Source organism: Callorhinus ursinus, unplaced genomic scaffold (assembly GCF_003265705.2).
Source record: "Callorhinus ursinus isolate GAN/ISIS: 27379988/994484 unplaced genomic scaffold, GSC_fseal_2.0 scaffold7, whole genome shotgun sequence".
Classification (NCBI taxonomy): domain Eukaryota; kingdom Metazoa; phylum Chordata; class Mammalia; order Carnivora; family Otariidae; genus Callorhinus; species Callorhinus ursinus.
In genome coordinates, this window is record NW_027397069.1 from 61,257,143 (window position 1) to 61,275,731 (window position 18,589).

The window sequence follows — 18,589 nt, forward strand, 5'->3', positions numbered from 1 at the left end:
GATTCCCCTATGGGTCCTGCCACTCAATCAAATGTCTAGCCAAGGCTGAATAAAGTGAGTTACATAGCCATAGCTACCAGAAGACTTTTTGTGATGGTCGAGCTTTCTCAGTTGAGAAAATGGGGACCAGTTGAGTCACTGGACAAAATGAAATACTTCTAAAAAATTTAATTTCTTAGTGATTGGGGCACCTGGGTGGCTCAGTTGTTAAGCGCCTGCCTTCGGCTCAGGTCATGATTCCAGGTCCTGGGATAGGTCCCGTATCGGGCTCCCTGCTCAGCGGGAAGCCTGCTTCTCCCTCTCTCACGGGAGAAGGGGAGAATAAATAAATTAATGTCAAATAAATTAAATAAATAAATTAAAATAATTTGTCAAATAAATAAATTAAAATCTGTAAAAAAAAAATACTTTCTTAGTGATTTGGAAAGAAAGCGTCCTAAACAGCACTCACCTTCTCTAGCCTCTATATGTTTGTTTGGAAAAAGGAAAGCAAACAAAAACCCGTTTGCTAATGCTCGATATTTAAACTTGAAAGATTTCCCATAAGGTACAAAGATTTTTAGAGCAGCCTGAGGCAGGCAGCGCTTCCGCTTTCTCCAGGCGAGAGTGGCAGTATACTAAAGCCTGGCGCTGTGTGACCTCCCCGCCTATGGGGACTGGAACTGTGAGTGGGCAGCCTGCCAGTGACAGGGTCTACCAAGGCCCTCCCCAGGCCACCCTGGGCAGCCCCTCCCCCAGCCCAGGTCCCGCAGGGCCCCTCCCAGCAGCCTGCAGCTTCCCCCACGTGCCCAGGCTGGGGCAGCAGGGCCACTTTAAGGCGGGGGGGGGGGTTTGCCGTGCGCGCCCACAGCTGCGGACCACGAGCCATCAGTGCGGCCGACCGGCGGCTGGGACGCGGCGGCTTGGCCGAGCTCCTCCTGCGGTGAGGCTGCCCCAGGACCCGGCACGTGGGCAACGGGCCATGGCGGCCTCAATTATCCGCCCAGAGCGCGGCCAAATCTCTGGCCAGGTAAGAGGAGGCGGAGGAAGGGGAGGCAGCTGCGTTTATAACCGCGCGCGGGCCCTGAGCCCGGTGGCCTCCTTGGCCCGCCGCACAGGCATCTCTCATTCCGGGGACGCCGAGGAGCAGGGCTCGAGGAGGGCCACCTCCAGGGGCGCGAGCCGGTGCCCGAGGCGGGGGACCGGGCGGAATCACCCGGGGCGGGAGGCCGGAGCAGGACGGCCGGCTGAACTGTTTTGTTACACAGACATGCATGTCTGTCGCTGGACGCTTGCCAAACTCAAATTTTCAAGCCAGTCCCTCGGAGGGTTACCCAGGAGCGGAACTTAGTAGGTATCCAGACAGAATGTGAATGACGACAACTTTGGTTTTGCTTTGAATATAGCAAAGTTTATTTAACACGGCAAAGTTTATTTTGAGCATGCTTGTCTCTGCACAGCTTGGCATGCTTTTTTTCAGTTTGCTTACGGGCATGGGGTCCAAAAAGCCCTTGCATGTCCTTCCTCAGGCTTACACCCAAACCGGCAGTTGTGCCTGGAGACCAAAGCCGTTGGCGGGAAAAAGCATCTGCGCTGTTCACACGTCCTCCCACCCTCCCGGGAGCTCAAAAAGCCCACTGGCCTCTTTTGAAAGCACCTGATTTATCTTCCCCTTAGCAGAAGCATAAAATCATTTCCATGACTGTTTTAGATTTAAAAAAAAAATTAGGTGATGATTAGCCCTCTAGAAAGAGCATAGAGCCTCGGCCCACCCCAGAAAGTAAGGCAAGCTGGTGTTGGTTTTTTTACTTCACGTATCTCGATAGAGAAATCTGAGAGGCAAACCTTTTGGACTTCCTGAAGTTAGCCATTAGAATGCTCTGCGTACTTAAATCTCCTCACTCCTTAAGCACAAGCTTTCTGAAATTACCACTTTGAAGTGGACCAGTTTAATCGGTTTTCTTAATTATTTCAAAATGGAGGCACCTATTTAAACTCCAAGGAAAAATAGTATTTTATGGTGCAGGATTAGGCAAAGCTGCACAAAATGGAACTCTGAATAAAATGTCTGATTACCTAGTAGTACATAAATGATGGAGGCTTCCTACCCTTACGAAAGTCTGAAGCCCCTACTGAACCTTTTGTTTGCATTTGAGGAGCAGCTTGCACAGTTTCTCCAGATAGAGCTGTTTAAATCCCTTGACTCCTGGGGAAACCAGAGGCCAACGATTGCCCAGTGAGAGCATCAGCCCATGCAGCTGCTGCTGATTGTCAGCTCTGCTCCTGGTGATAAGAGTGACATAAATAACAACTCACTAAAATGTAGGAGTGATTTGCTTTAAGCACTTCAGCACCTGCTGTTACTAATTAAGGGTTTAGCCTGCTGCAGATTGCAAATGGAAATCCAGTGTTTTAAACACTGGAGACTGGAGTGCCCTGCGTGGTGCTGTGATTTAGAAATCAAACTGAGTGGCTAAAGACCAGTGGTGACGATGATGTCGAAATATAAAAAACTGCCCACACCTCAAAGATCTACACCAAGGTGTTAGGAGTGTTTATCCCCGAGTAGCGGAATTACAAATGCTTTTTATTTCCTCTTTAGGCTTTTTTTTAATTTTCCAGTCTTTCCCAATGAATATGTATTGCTTTTGTTTAAAAAAAACACAAAAGGTGCAGTAAGCAATTCAAATAGAAAAAAATTTCCCACCTAATGAAGTCTCGCCATCGGTTCAATTTGTGATGCTCACAGGTGAAAATTTTGGATGTACTAAAAAAGCAGTTTCCCACAGCAGAGTATACTAAAAAGTTTTATTCATTTTCCTTTTATTATTCCTACCAGTGGATTCTTCTCGTCACCTGTGTTCATATTACACTGCCAACAAGATATTTTTAACTGAATATTCAGATTTAAGTTGATTAGAAGCTATTGAGTTAACTCAAGTTACCTTGGGATAGTGGACTAGGGCAGTGTTCTATTTTATCTGATTGTTAACATTCCACGTGTGCTATGGCACGGATTTTGTAGGGCAGGGAAGGAAGCCTCTGGCAGGAGAGCAAGGCAGTTCTTTCCTGAGCTGCTTTATTTCATGCTCCTCTGTGAAGTGCCTTGCACCATGGCACAGAACTGTAGACTCGTGTGCAAAACGGCCTGTTAGTGGTGCTGCATGATCTTATGCCTTTCTGGATCTTTCCTCTCAGATTTCCCCCCAGTACTCATGTCCTGCTCCTCAGAGCTTGCTCTTGACTTCTCTCCATACTAGCTGAGAGATTCTGGGGGAAGTGAGGCAGTGAGCCTCTGAACCTCAGCGCTAGTAGGAAAGGGTTCAGGTGAGCCGCTGATTTCTGTTATTTAAGGCTTTTCTCCTGGGTGGGCCCTGATTCCCCTTCTCTATGGCTCAACAAAATGCAAAGAGTCTTTTGACTTGGGGCTGTTTTCACCACTTGATGGAGACACATTTTCCCCCTCTAATTCCACATCCTCCCTTCCCCATCAGATTGATGTTTTCTGTGCGCAGGCTTGGTATTATTTGAGAAAACATGGCAATAACTACCAAGTACAGGGCACTGTACTGACATGGTAACAGTCTTGGGATTTAAGTATTATCACCTTCCAGACGAGGATCACAAGTTTCTTACTCAAAGCCACTAGTAAGTGGCTGGACTAGGCAACAGAATCTGGTCTGTGTGCCTTGAAATCCTTTGCTCGCTTCCCACTGCATCCAGCTGTTAAGAATCAGTAGTAGCTTTGGTAGAACCGAGGCTGATACATGATTCTTCCTGTGTTCCGAAGACTGAAAGCTATATGTAGCAACAGAAAAAAGGATTATTAGAATGTCAGCCCCGTGAAGGCAGGGACCTTGTCTGTTTTTCACTTTGTATTCCCAACACAGCATCTGCCATGCAGTAGGGACTCCATAAACATCAGTGGAGGGAATAAATAGGTAACAATCACATTTAAGCAGATGCAAAGTGGCAGGATGTTTTAAAGGAAAGAGAAAAATCTTGGTAGTGGAAAGTTTTACAAGTTATTCATAGCCCAGGACACCTTGGTTTATATGTCTTATTTTAGTGCAATTATTAATAGCACCCCCTTTCATTCTCAAAATGTCTCAGTTTGGAAGGTAAATGGTCACCTTGTCCGTAGTAGATAAGTTAGTTTTGGACACTCATAGGTTGCTTCAGTTAACCATGTTAATTAAAAAGCAAAACTATAATCACTCCTTTTATGACCACTTGTTAATGACCATTACAGTTCTTGGCATTTGGCTCACAAGGGAATATATTGGTATAGAAGAAGTCCTGTGCTACAGTGGAGATTCATAATCTGGACTCAAAAACATCACAGTAACTTTGAGTCCCACATTGCTCCTAAAGTGCTATTGGAGATGAAGGATGTTTATAAAATGAAAAGGAAACACTCTAGAAGGGTCCTGATACTCTGTACTGTAGAAATTCCGAAGTGTTATGCTGCCTTCTTAGAACATAGGGTATTTGAGGGAAATGGAAGGAAATGAGGCTGGTGACATGGGTTGATATTAAGCTATTGAAAGGTTACGCTAGGGAGTTTGAATTCTTACCTGTTTAAAACAGGGTGGGTCAGGTGAATGAGATTGGCTCCTGATGATGAATGGAGCACACAAGTCAACTTCCTGGTCCAACCCAGACCCCAGAGTAGGACATACTTAAACATGTGCTGATACTTCAACAAGGAAATATCATGGGAAAAAAAAAAAGGTGTGTTGGGGAGGCAGCAGGTATTCCAAATTAGAGGTCCAAGGATGACCTAACCAAATGCAATATATAGCACTTCATGGAATCTTGGTCTAAACAAAGCAGCTTCTTTCTGAACATTAAAAAAAAAAAAAAATCCACAGGAAAACTTGAAATTTAGAAAGCAGATGTGATCAAACTGCCACTAAAAGAAAAGAAAACAAAAACCACAGCTTAAAGATCTAAAGACGAAAGGCAGAGGGAAAACAATTCTAGTGGTAGCCCAGGCTGAATGTTAGAAGAAACTGATGGAAGTTGACCAGAGTGTGCTCACCTGGTAATGAATTAGCTATATGCAGAGCACCTGGGCTAGGTGGTCCCCTAGACTTTCCCCTCACCCCTACTTCATCCTGAAGAGAATGAACTGTGTGTAGGACCTGGGTTCCTGGTGTTAGTGATTTCCAAACTTTTATAATTGACCAGGAGGGAAATAAACTAAAGTATTGGCTTTCAGGGTAATGCGTTCCGTTATTATTATTTCGACAATGAGCTGGCCCCAGCCTCTCTGGTCTCCAGCCTTGCTTCCAGTGTCTTACCCACTCACACCAAATCCACACTTGTCCCTTCAAAGGAAGCAGCCACTGGGGAGAGTACTTGTACATGTCGACTTCATCCTTGATTTGTATTTATGTTTGGATAACCAAGGATTTCCAGACATTAACAGAACTAGACACAAATGCAGACACTAGATACAACTATTCCAGAGACAGGTTTTTAAGGGGATAGAAAAAACTTCTAAAATTCTAATTTGTATTCTCAGTGAGGGTATCACATCCTGAACATAGCAGGTTATGAGGAATTACCAAAAAAGAAAAATCTTAGAAGTGAGCAATTCACATTAAATAAACTGAAATCATAAAAATCTTTGGAAGGACTGAAGAATGAGCTGGTGATATGAAAAATAAAGTTAAGAGACTGTCTATGAGAAAAATGGAGACATGAAGGATCAATTGTGGATGTCCTGCATCTCCTGGAAGATTGCAAGGAGGGATGAAGATAGAAGGAATTGGGAAATAGAAGAAAACTTTCAGAGCCAAAGATCCACTGAATGCCAAGTAGGATGAATAAGATCTATAACCAGACACCTCCTAGAAAATCATCAGAACCCATGGCATAAAGAGAAAAGCACAGGAAGGAAAACAAAGCAGCTTATTCTTTTTATCAACAACTGGATGCTAGAAGAAAATGGACCAATAGCATCAAGGTTCAAAGGCAAGGGATTTTTGACCTTGGAAGTATTTACCAGGTAAAACTAGCACTGAATTGTTGGCCCTAATGCTACTATTAAGTAATAGAAATAAGGGGTTTAACTCCCAAAGTCTTACGTAGGAGCAGCAGGAGGAAAAAAGGAAAATCCAATCAGCCTAACAGAAGGCATGGGAAAAAAGGAAACAAAATTGCTGTTGATGGGAATCGTGAAATAACAAAGGAAGAGAATAAGACCATTTCACATTAAGTTATAAATGTTTTATAATTAATATTAGTTAATGTACATTAATTAATACCATTAATATAATTAAATTCCTACATTAAAAACTAAAATCACAGATTGTGAAAAGAAACCTAAAAATTCAGATATATGCTATTTACAAAATTCACACAAAATCAAAATGATATAGAAAGGCTAAAAATAAAGATATGAAAAACTACTGTATACCAGAAAAAAAATTTCAAGTGAAAAGCATTAAAAAGGACAAAGAAGTATATTTCAAATACATAGTTTTCTGTCCATAAAATTATCAATGTGTGATCTATATATTTAAAATATGCTATATAAACATTGTAGGTTATTATATAATATATATTAAACATTATAATTATGTTTTATGTGAATATATATAATTATGAACCTCTATACACTTAACCCAAAATTAGATACAGAGTCTGTAGTTGGAGAAATTGATCAATTCAACAATCTATATAATTAGGAAAGATTTTACCACATCTCATAAAGTGAAAGATCAAGTAGACCTAAAGTAAGAAAGAAAACAGTAAGTTCTGTCTAAAAATTAAAGAATATATGCCCAGCAGAAAATACACATTATTTTCAAGTATCCATGGAACATTAACAAAAACTATGTATTATACCACAAAGAAAATATCCACATTCTAAGAAGAAGTCATATAGGATACATTTGCTGTTGACAATGCACTGAAATAAGAAATGACCGAGTCAATAGCCAAAAAAATTAAAAACCAAAACTAAAAACACCATACTGTTGAAAATTGAAAACATTTCATAAAGGTGTTTAACTCTGAGGTTAAAATGGAAGTATGAAGTGAAATTACAAACTAGCAAGGAATGAACATAGACACAATATATATCAAAATCTGTGGGGTACAACATAGTGCCACTTGGAGGACTGTGCCATCCAAAAGCACTTTCTGCCGTGATGACAATGTTCTATAATTATGCTGTCTGATATGGCAGCCACTTGCCATATGTGGATATTGAGCACTTGAAATGAGGCTAGTGTAACTGAAGTGAATTTCAAACTTTAATTTTAGTTAACATAAATTTAAATAGCCACATGTGGCTATCATGGAGGACCACACAGTTTATAGTCTCTGATAAAGCATCATCAAGAAAAAGAAGATAGGAAAATTTAATTATATATTAATCTCCAGTTAGAAAGCAAGAATAACAATGCATATAATAAACATTATATACATCTAAAAACTAGTACATTTAAAAAGAGAGAAAGTGGATTAAAAAATATGTATATGAACAAAATTCACTTATGGTAGAAAATCTAAATTTACTGGTAATCATTAAGGAACTGTAAAAGGTACTCTAAAATCCATCTCTGTAAATGGCTTCAGGCCCAGATTCTGCAGACATGTTTATCTAAATTTCAAGAAGCAGATAATTCTGTTTTATAAAATATTCAAGACCATAGAACAATATTGAAACTTTGTTTCATTCTTCAAAGCTGGCATAACCCTGAGATACCCAAACCAGATAAGACAATACAATAAAGCAAAATTGTATCCAGTCTTACTTATGAACATAGATGGAAAAATCTAAAATAATATGAATGAATTTAGTCTACACATTATAGGTTTATCCCAGTGAGGCAATTATGGCTTGACATTAGGAAATCTATTAATGTAATTCACTACCTAATAGAATATAGAATAAAGGAGATAAAGGTATGATCATGTTGATACTAAAAAAGCATTTGGTAAATTTCAGCACCTATTTCTGATTTAAAATTCTTAGCTTCCTAATAGAAAGAAACTTCTTTAACTTGGTAGAGGGTATGGACCAGAAACTTTCTGTATCATATTTAGTGGCAAAAACATTTGAATTATTCCCACTAAACTCAGGAACAAGACAAGAATGCCCAGTGTCACTCCTGCTATTCATCATTGTTTTGGATATTCTAGCCAGTGTTTTAAGATCAATGAATAAAAAGCATAAATTCTGGATATAGGTACAAAAGTGTCATTTATTTTATTTTATTTTATTTATTTTTTTTAGAGAGTGTGCATGCATACTCACAAGTGGAGGGTGAGGAAGGGGCAGAGAGAGAGAGGGAGAGACATCTCAAGCAGGCTCCTTGCCCAGCTCGGAGCCTGTCACAGGGTTCAATCTCATGACCCTCACTGAGATCATGACCTGAGCTGAAATCAAGAGTCTGACCCTTAACCACCTGAACCACCCAGGCGCCCCCCCCAAATATCATTTTTGAAGACAATATGATTATATATGTCGAAAATTTCAGAAGAATCAGCTAAAACATATTGGAACTAAAGAGAGAATACCGTAAAGTTCTTTTTTTTTTTTAAAGATTTTATTTATTTATTTGAGAGACAGAGAATGAGAGACAGAGAGCATGAGAGGGAAGAGGTTCAGAGGGAGAAGCAGACTCCCTGCTCAGCAGGGAACCCGATGTGGGACTTGATCCCGGGACTCCAAGACCATGACCTGAGCCGAAGGCAGTTGTTTAACCAACTGAGCCACCCAGGCGCCCCACCGTAAAGTTCTTGAAGCAAATTCTTCATACAGAAATTAGTAGCACTCTCTGTGTTAGTTGTAATCAATTAGAAAATATAGTGAGTGAGAAAACCTATTCCCTTTACAATGACTCTAGAACTTTGAAATATCTGGGAACAAACATGAGGACATATGCAGAATCCATATTAAGGTAACATTTAAAAAGACCCGAGGAATTGTTGGACTACAGTGAGAAAAGCAACTCACTTTTAAAAATATAATACCTGGGGCGCCTGGGTGGCTCAGCTGGTTAAGCGTCTGTTTTCGGCTCAGGTCATGATCTCAGGGTCCTGGGATCAATTCCCGTATTGGGCTCCCTGCTCCGCAGGAAGTCTGCTTCTCCCTCTCCCACTCCCCCTGCTTGTGTTCCCTCTCTCACTGTGTCTCTCTATGTCAAAAAATAAAATCTTTAAAAATATATATATATAATACCCCCTGTATGAAAAAAAAAGCTGTGTGTGTGTGTGTGTGTGTGTGTGTGTGTGTGTGTGTGTGTGTGTATGTGTATGGTAGAAATCATCTGGAAGGATATAGACCAAACTGTTGACAGTGGTTGCTTCTATGGAGGGATTAAATGGGTAAATGAAGAATCACCTCTTTTATTTTTTTTAACAAAAGAAGGAAGAATATTAGAAGGCAGATAGAAATGAGAAGTGCCGAAGTTTTGCTTACTTTGAACTTACTTGAACCTCACATGTTCCTTCCAGCAAGCCCTGGCAAACCAGGCTGAAGGGGAGAGGAAGCCCCATAGTGGGACAGCCTCACCAGCATCCTGCCCTACAGAGTTGTGTCTTTGGCAAGCTGCCTTTCTCTTCATAGGTATTTCCAACTCTTTCACCCACTCTTTAGGCTTCAAGTCTGGTCAGCTCCCAAATCTGTTTTCTCACGTGGACCTGTCTGTGATCTGCCATTTCCAACTCTCTGCTCACTGTTTGCATTAATTCAAGCATCCCCATTCTTTAACAGTTAGAGTGGATTGTGTTCCATAACTATAGAGAATAAAACATAGGAAAGTAAAAGGCAAAGATGGAAATTATATTTTTTCTAATTGAATGTGCTTGAAAATAACCCCAAAAGGAAAGAAAGATGCTTTTTTGGCTCCAAAATATTGAGTTTTGAGTAGCATGTATAATCTATTTAAAGAAAAGACCATGAGTGTCTCTTGGAATTTAGGAATTTGGTTCTTACTCTGTGTTCTGGAATGTATGTTTCATCAAAATAAATGGTTTGGGAGAGCCACCAGTTTGTTTTTCTCACTAGTAAACAGATTTTTCAGCAGGATGAGTGATTGGGAAACTGGGCCTTAAGAATCCTATCTGTTGTTCCTAGGATGAGAGAGAAACCCACGGGAAAACCACAGTAGAATAGCATTTGTATGCAAAAATATTTTAAAAATAGCATGACCTTCAGATCCATTCACCACCCTAGGTAATGAAGACAAGAAATTAATAGTTCCTGTCCCTGAGGTGACCATTCAGTCTGTAGTCGGTTATTGTGTTATTTGTCACCTTTATTTATTGTATCCTCTAGTACATGACATCTTCTGTATGCTCAGATGTTAATTAGGTGGTACTTCTGCTTTTTTCCTTCTCTTTCAGGCAAAAATAGACCTCTTGTTAGTTGGAGATGTCACTGTTCAGTACTTGGCAGATATTGCACAGAAATCCTTTTCAAATATGGCAAAAGTCACCATAACCATCAGGGATGTGGGGCAGGCAGCCACACTTCTGAAGGACCACCCCTTTGACATGGTTTTCCTGAAGATGACTTCTTTACCAACGGCCGAGGAGCTGGGAGCTATCAAATTAATTAGGTGAAGTTCAAAAACCTTTGCTCTGTACCTTTATAATAGTTTTTATTGAAAGCCATTTCTATAAAAAAAAAAACAACTACCTTAAAAGATGGTACTATTTATGCTTTCATTTTGAAGATGAGAGATATTTTCATGGGCAGAATAGGTATACATATTGTTTTTATTGGCAGTTTGACATGCTAATATAAGAATTATCCTTTTAATTTAAAAAGTAATTGATGTGGATGAGAATGTGAGAATTAATTGGTCATAGAAATTTATTTGGTATACAGTACTTTAATCCCACAGGTACTCCTTTTTAATAACTATGTCATTTAAAATGGTACATCTTTTGAGTTCATTAATTGTGATGGCAGATACTAAAGCAGGTGAGCATTCTTAACTCTAAAATTATCTTTTTAAAGATGTTCTAATGTGAAAAATTCCTGAGGCTCCCTGGATCTGTTGAGTCCAGATCGATATCACATCCAATATTTTTATTTCATCCTGTAGCTCCATAGACATTCTGCTTCTGTTTGACCCACTCCACTCTAGAGATCTGGAGTCTAGTGGTGGGAGAGTTAGGTGCTTTCTTGCCTCACTACATAGGATTTTGAGCCATTTTGTTTGTTTTGTTTTGTTTTTGAGAGAGGAGGGGAGGGGCAGAGGGAGAGAGAGAGAATCTTAAGCAGGCTCCACACTCAGCACGGAGCCCGATGTGGGGCCTGATCTCATAACCCTGAGATCATGACTTGAGCCAAAATCAAGAGTCAGATGCTCAACCAACTGAGCCACTCAGGTGCACCCCATTTCGGATGTTTTTTAAATAAGGTTAGGTCAAAACAAATTTCTTCCCCTTCTACGAGAAGATTTGATAGAGAAAGTATAATCGCAGATAATGGAATATATAAGGACTTGTAATAATTACAAGATAGGCCTTTCATGTCTAAAGGAGGATGTTCAGAGACAATGTTGTTATCCCTGAATAAAAAAGAGCAAACATATTATGTTAGGCGACAAGAAAAGTTGAAATGGGAAGAAGCCAAATTGATGAGTTCCTTGTTAAAAAGAGAGACAGATGCTGCTCCTGAGGTTTCTTAGAATGGTGATCTTCTACATTTCTTTTGTCTTTCCATTGGGAATATGAACTCTAGACAAACCAGGCAAACTACCTCAAAGTGGATTTCATTTCCAAGATACGTTGTGAACTCTCCTCCTTCTGAAGATATGCCTATTTTATTACATACCTTTAAAACGACTCCTATAAAGAGAGTTCCCCTGACTGGGACCTCATCATAATATCACATTTATTATAGTATTTCAACATTTTTACAACAGTGTTATGAGGGAGGTAGAGCAGGGTTTTGTCATCCCTACATGACAAACAACGAAGGGTGAAGTGATTTGCCTAAGGCCACATGACTCATTTTTGCAAAACTCAGACCAGAACTCTTCTCTCTTCATGTTCTTTGTAAAAGCCTATAATTACTTGGCTTCTGTGTTGAAGACCCTTCTTTCACACCTCTGGGATTCAATGTATGCCACACTTCATATAAACTAAACATACATATGATTTTGGAAGAGTACTGTACAAATTAGTGTGGCCGATCTCTCTCTTCATTCCAAGAGTGGGAGCCTAGCCAGGTCCCTCTGAATGTAGCAGAGTCTTTGTATTTGCTCAACATTGAAGCTACATTTTGAACAGGATAAGATTAAAGTTCTATTTAAGAACAAGTTTTATATCTAGTTGCAATTATTAAAAGCTAGCAGGTTAGAGGAGAGAACTCCCTGTGTGATGCTCACCTCTGTGGGTTCTCCTCACTGGTGGTTTCTTTGCTCTGAATAACACAGCTGAAAACTTCTTTTCAGGGAAAAGAAGGTAGATGAAGGCACTAAATATACAGAAATGCAGATGGTAGTTCTATTTTGCTATAAAAATATTTGTTTGAAAAGGAAAAGAGGATCATTTGAAAACACCTGGATGGGTTTTTCTTATGTCTTGTTCTGCTGTTCCCAATATCAAGGATAGGACTTGACGAATAGCAGGTATTCAGTCCCTAGCTGGAGTATGAGTGAGTGACTGTGTGGATGTGTGAAAGAAATGCCATTGAGGGCAGACAGTGCGTTCTAGCTTTTGTCTTCCGTCCTAAAAAAAGAGATAGTTTTCTTTGTGGGATCCTTGCCTTTTGTGACGCCGGCCTCAGAGGCTTAGGATGTCTGTGGAATTCCCTTTCTTACCCTCAGAACTGTTATAAGTTTATGACTTATGAATTATTTAAACCCTTGTGGGTTTATACATGTTTATATTTTTGAACCTGTGGTTTTAGAGTAATAAGTCCTATAAACTTACTGCCCCATATGTAAGGCATTTAAACCTTCATCATTCCTAAAGCACTGTATCTTTTGAGTTTGAGCTGACATTTAATGTCTAAACCAAAATGAAATGTCTTGTTTAGCTTTTTTTTTGCTGCATTTTAGATTTTTCCCTCTTAGATCCTTGTTGCTTTGTAATATCTCAAAATCTGGATGAGTCCTGCAAAATATATAACTATTTATCTTACTTTTCTCTCTCTTGGGACTTTATATGTTTCACCAGCTAATGAGGAGCTTCCTATAGAATAGAAATGTTCCCATTTATTTGCAGTATTAGAGCCCATAATCACAAACCTATATACATAGAAGATAGATGGATTTCTATCGACAATAAGAATGAAGTATATATCCTGTTAGTTGTAATGTTAAACTTACTTTATTTTATTTTAAAGATTTTATTTATTTGACAGAGAGTATGAGCAGTGGGAGCGGCAGGCAGAGGGAGAAGCAGGCTTGCCACTGAGCAGGGAGCCCGATATGGGACTCGATCCTGCGACTCCAGGATCATGACCTGAGCTGAAGGCAGTCGCTCAACAACTGAGCCACCTAGGCACCCTGTTAGGCTTATTTTAGAATAAAATGTAAGCAGCTTATTTAAAAAGATTCTTAAATTTATGGTTATAGAAGAACTATGTTTTTAGCTTGGAGCTAATCAGTGATCAGTTTTTTTTTTTTAAGATTTTATTTATTTATTTGACAGAGAGAGAGAACACAAGTAGGCAGAGTGGCAGGCAGAGAGAGAAGGAGAAGCAGGCTCCCCGCCAATCAGGGAGCCCGATGCGGGCCGGATCCCAGGACCCTGGGATCATGACCCGAGCCGAAGGCAGACGCTTAACTGTCTGAGCCACCCATGCACCCCTCAGTGATCAATTTTAATCGCCCATAAAAACATTGGTACTTTAAGACTGACATTCTCAAGAGTTATGGCACATCTTAGGGGCGCCTGGGTGACTCAGTCAGTTAAGCATCTGCCTTCAGGTCATGATCCCAGCATCCTGGGATAGAGCCCTGTGTCGGGCTCCCTGCTCAGCGGGGAGCCTGCTACCCCCCTCTCCCTCTGCTGCTCCCCCTGCTTGTGCACTCTCTCTCTCTCTCTCTCAAATAAATAAAATCATAAAAAAAAGAAATATGGCACATCTCAATTATAGGTTAACATTCTTAATAGTACTCCCCAATTTGATTTCATTTTATGAATACATTTTTATTGAGCCAAATGAACTCAACTACTACCCACTGATAAAATATTTTAAGACAGTCCTAGGGTTCATTTGCTTGGCTTCAGACTTCCAAAATTGAACCACACTCAAAGAGCAGACACTTGATAATTCAGACACATCCTGATACTTTACCTTCCAAAGCCAGGTATGGAAAATTAAAATATGTTTTAAACTCATCAGCAATGTATGGATCCTGTCTGAAATTGTGGTTTTCCATTCCATGAAATGTCTCTGCAGTTCTTAGAATTCTGTGATTCTTGTGAGCTCCGTGTAGTTCAGCAGTAGCAAAGGAATGCAGAATGTTGTTCCATCTGCTCTGGCGACAAATCAAGTTTGGATCTGATTTTATTTTTCCCATGTAGTTTCAATTGTCTGATCAGTTAACTTATTAATTCACTAAGAAAACCTAATCTTGTGAACCACAGGGATCTAACAAGCTGTCCTTTTGTGTCCCCAATTCCAAAACCCCTTTGACTTGACAGAGCAACTCAGTAAATCTTACTAGCCAGTTGGCATGACCTAGCCCTCTGAATGCTTGATGATAAACAAAATAACAATAAAATACGAAGTAGTTTTGCTAAAAACATTATTCTATAAATTGATGGTTGAGTGTAAATGTGGTGAACCTGACTTAAGAGGTTCACAGCTCTTCTGAAGAATAGCATGATGGGAACAGCACACCAACCATCACTACTGACCAGAATAAACTCTCAGAACTCAACTATATTTTATCAGAGGTGCCCTATTAGGAGCAAGTGAACTTAGTGTTTTCACATGTATAAATAGTAAAGCTCTCGATTTTCTCATTGAAAATGGTTGTTTTAATTAAGTCATTAGCAAGGAACATTATTTGTTACAAGTCCCAAATAGGCCAGCCAGGTTAGTTTGGCTGCATTTGGCCCACAGATGGCATAATGGATAACTGTACTCAAGCAGGCTACTACCCAAAAGTGACACTGGCTTTTGTCCCTTGAAGTCCTTGTGACTCTAAAAGAAATGAGTTTAGAAATTTCTGCTGGCTTCACAGGGACTTATAAGACACCACTTGTCCTCTTATTAGATGATAGATTTCAGAGGCCAGGGCTTTCCTGAGGTTCTTTAGTCAGTTGAGTGTACAATCAGCTCAAGACACTTTATATGATCTTCTTTATTTTTTTCAGCTACCAGGGACCAGACCTGGGGATAGGGTCAAGATTGGGGATCTGTACTGCTGCAGTTTGAGCTTATTACTCAGTTCCAGAGAATACCAGAGACAGGCATAGGAAGGGACACTAGAATATCAACATCCAATCTTGTATGTAGAGTATGGTCTCAGGAACTGTCTCAACATTTAAATGGTGTATTGTGTGAAACATGAGGAGAAATGAATTGTCCCCCAATGAATTGCAAATTTTTAAAACCCAAGAGATTTCAGCTGAGAAGGTGCTTAAGTTCTCAGAACCGGCGATTTGATTTTGGTATATGGAAGAAGTGCTATTAATTGGGGTGGATGAAAGAGATTTTTGCTTTATTTTTGTGTTGCTTAGTTTTAAGGAACATTCATTAATTAAGAAGAGGACTTTTTTTTTTTTTTTTTTTTTGGTGATCCTGGGAACTCTTAGCTTATCGATCTGTAGAGAATATGAATGAGCAGCTGAGCTCCAGACCAGTGTGTTGGATTCTGGGAATTCTATTGATTAGTGGAGCTCCTATACAGCATCACAATTAGGGTTTCACTGGCAGGGGAAGTGTTTGGGTGGGTAATTGATTCTGTGCTAATGAAAAACATCCAGGAATTCCAACTCTGTCTGGTGTAAAGCTTGAAATCTGAAAGTCATCATGAGGGCAAATAAATTCACGTATCCAAATCTAACCTACTTTTGTGCCAGTAACATCAATTTGTAAAATAAAGAAATAGACGCAGAATATTTCTAAAAGCCAAGATTCTTTTATTTAAAATTCTCTAATTCAAGAGTATTTTAGCTTATAATTTACTCTGTGAATCAGCAAAATATTTTTTATTTCAAAAGTTGGGCGAGACCATCTTGTATGTTTCTTTCTGCGGTCCTCTTTGTTCGGTCCATTTTTCCCTTCCACTTCTGTTTCCTCATCCAGTTATCATACCTCCATTATACCCCACTTAAAATTATAAATGAAATGCTTATGTTGTGGCAGGCGACATTCTTGTCACCCTCCATGACACCATGCCCTTCCAGTCCCAATAGGCTCATATGCCTTTCTTACCTCCACATTCAGTCCGCCAGTCAGTCTTGGTTTCCTCCCACATATGCCTGTTTTGGTGGTAGTATCTCTGCCTGAGCTTCTCATTTCCTCATAGAATTGTGCATTCTCTCCTTTTTTTCTTGTTTAGCCCAAACACCTCAGAATTCATAGAGCAGAGTCAAGCCTGAAGAAACCTCAGTTGTGTGCATGTCACATGTTAGCACTGTCCTGCTTGTTTGAAGTAATTAGTAAATATTCTGAATTATTTATTTTTTTTTTAAAGAAGGTTCTCCGGTATGTCTGCTTTTCTCTACCATCAGTTCTTGCCTGTGTACTTGGAATATGGTCTCCCAAATTCACCCTGTGCCATCACCCTCCGTCCATCCCATCATAGACGGAGTGGTCTTTCTAAAATGCAAATATAATCATGTTAATAGCTTAATAGCTTCCCATCGTCCATTTTAATAAAATACCAAATCTTTAATTCAGCCTAAAGCTCTATGTACCTTCTCTGGTCTTCTGTGTCTCTCCCTCAGAGACTCTGTGCCATCTTGGACTTCTTTGACTTTCTCAGACTTACCTGTTCGGTATATTCCAGGGCCTTTTCCCAAGGTCTGTTCTGTTTGTCCAGAACGTACTTTACTGCTTATCTGCTTCTGACCCCCATACCGCCCAGTTCTACCTTTTGTGTGGCAAACTTCCAGTCAGCCATGGAGGCATTTCTGCCTGAAAGCCTGAGGCTGCAGAGTAGGGTAGTTCCCAGGTATGAACTTCTGCTGGCCTCTATGACTTTCTTTCACAACACCGGGTACATATTTGGCTACTTAATTAATTATCTACAGTGATTTGTTCAACATCTGACCCCCCCCAGAAACCGTTAATTCCATGAGAGCAGAGACCTTGTTTTCCTGTCTGTTCATGATATCCCCTAGGGCCTAGCACAGAGTCTGGCACATAGTGGGTTTTCACTGTATATGACTCAGGTATATAAATTATGTATACAGTTGATCCTTAAACAACATGAGGGATAGGGGTACCAATCCCTAGCACGGTCGAAAATCCATGTATAACTTTTTTGCAGAGAGTATTTTTTTATTGTAATATAATTACATAACACAAATGTTACCATCCTGTCCATATTTTAGTGTTCATTTCAGTAGTGTTAAGTGTATTCACATTGTTGTGAAATATATCTCCAGAACTTTTTCATCTTGCAAATCAGAAATTCTATTCCTGTTAAACAACTGTCCCTTTGCCCCTCTCTGCATTTCCTGATAACCACCATTTTACTTTCTGTTTCTATGAATTTGACTACTTTAGGTACCTCACATAAGTGGAATCATTACTTTTTTATGACTGGCTTATTTCACTTAACATGTCTTAAAGATTCATCCATATTGGAGCATTTAACATCTTTTCCTTCTTTTTAAAGACTGAATAATATCCATTGTATGCATATAACACTGTGATGGTTAATTTTTATGTTTCAACTTAATTGGGCCACAGGTACTCAGACATTTGGCCAAACATTCCTCTGGTGTATCTGTAAAGATGTTTCTGAAATATTTTCACATCATGTTCACAACAGCACTATTCACAATAGCCAAAAGGTAGAAGCAATCCAAATGTCCATAGACAGATGAATGGATAAACAAAGTGTGGCTATATTAATCAGGATTCTTGAGAAACAGAACCAATAGGATGGTGATCTATCTATCGATCTATCATCTATCCATCCATCTACCTAGAGATAGAGAAGGAGAGAAGTTGATTTATTTTAAGGAAGTGGCTCATGCCATATGGAAGTCAAGAAGTCCCAAGATCTGTAGTTGGCAAGCCAGAGACCCAGGAGAGCCAATGTGTAGTCAGTCTGAATGCAAAGGTCTGAGAACCAGGAAAGCTGATGGTATAAATTTCATTTGAAAAGCTGGCAGCCTTAAGACCCAAGAAGAGCCGATATTTCAGTCTGAGTCTAAAGGCTGAAAAAGGCCAGTGTCTCAGCTCAGGAGTCAGGCTGGAGGAGTTCCTTCTTACTCAGACTTTTTGTTCTGTTTAGGTCTACGATTAATTAGATGAAAACCACCCTCTTTAGGAATGCCGGTTTGTTTTATTCAGTCTATCTCAATTCAAATGTGGCTCTCATCCACGTATAACTTTTGATTACCTCCAAAAACTGAAATACTAATAGCTTGCTGTTGACCTGAAGCCTTACCAATAATTTGGAACAATCAACGCATATTTTGGATGTTATATGTA

At 39.7% G+C, this 18,589-nt stretch overlaps 1 protein-coding gene across 2 annotated transcripts in view; it reads left to right on the forward strand.

Annotated features, from left to right (window-relative positions):
* Window positions 1–888: 888 nt before the first annotated feature.
* SOHLH2 (spermatogenesis and oogenesis specific basic helix-loop-helix 2) overlaps window positions 889–18,589 on the forward strand; it is a 50,819-nt gene continuing 33,118 nt past the window's right edge. For both annotated transcript variants that reach the window (XM_025875032.2, XM_073894674.1), the window contains exons 1-2: window positions 889–1,009; window positions 10,348–10,562. In XM_025875032.2, the coding sequence (XP_025730817.1) occupies window positions 962–1,009; window positions 10,348–10,562 (263 nt within the window). In that variant the 5' untranslated portion in view covers window positions 889–961. The remainder of the gene's footprint in view (window positions 1,010–10,347; window positions 10,563–18,589) is intronic.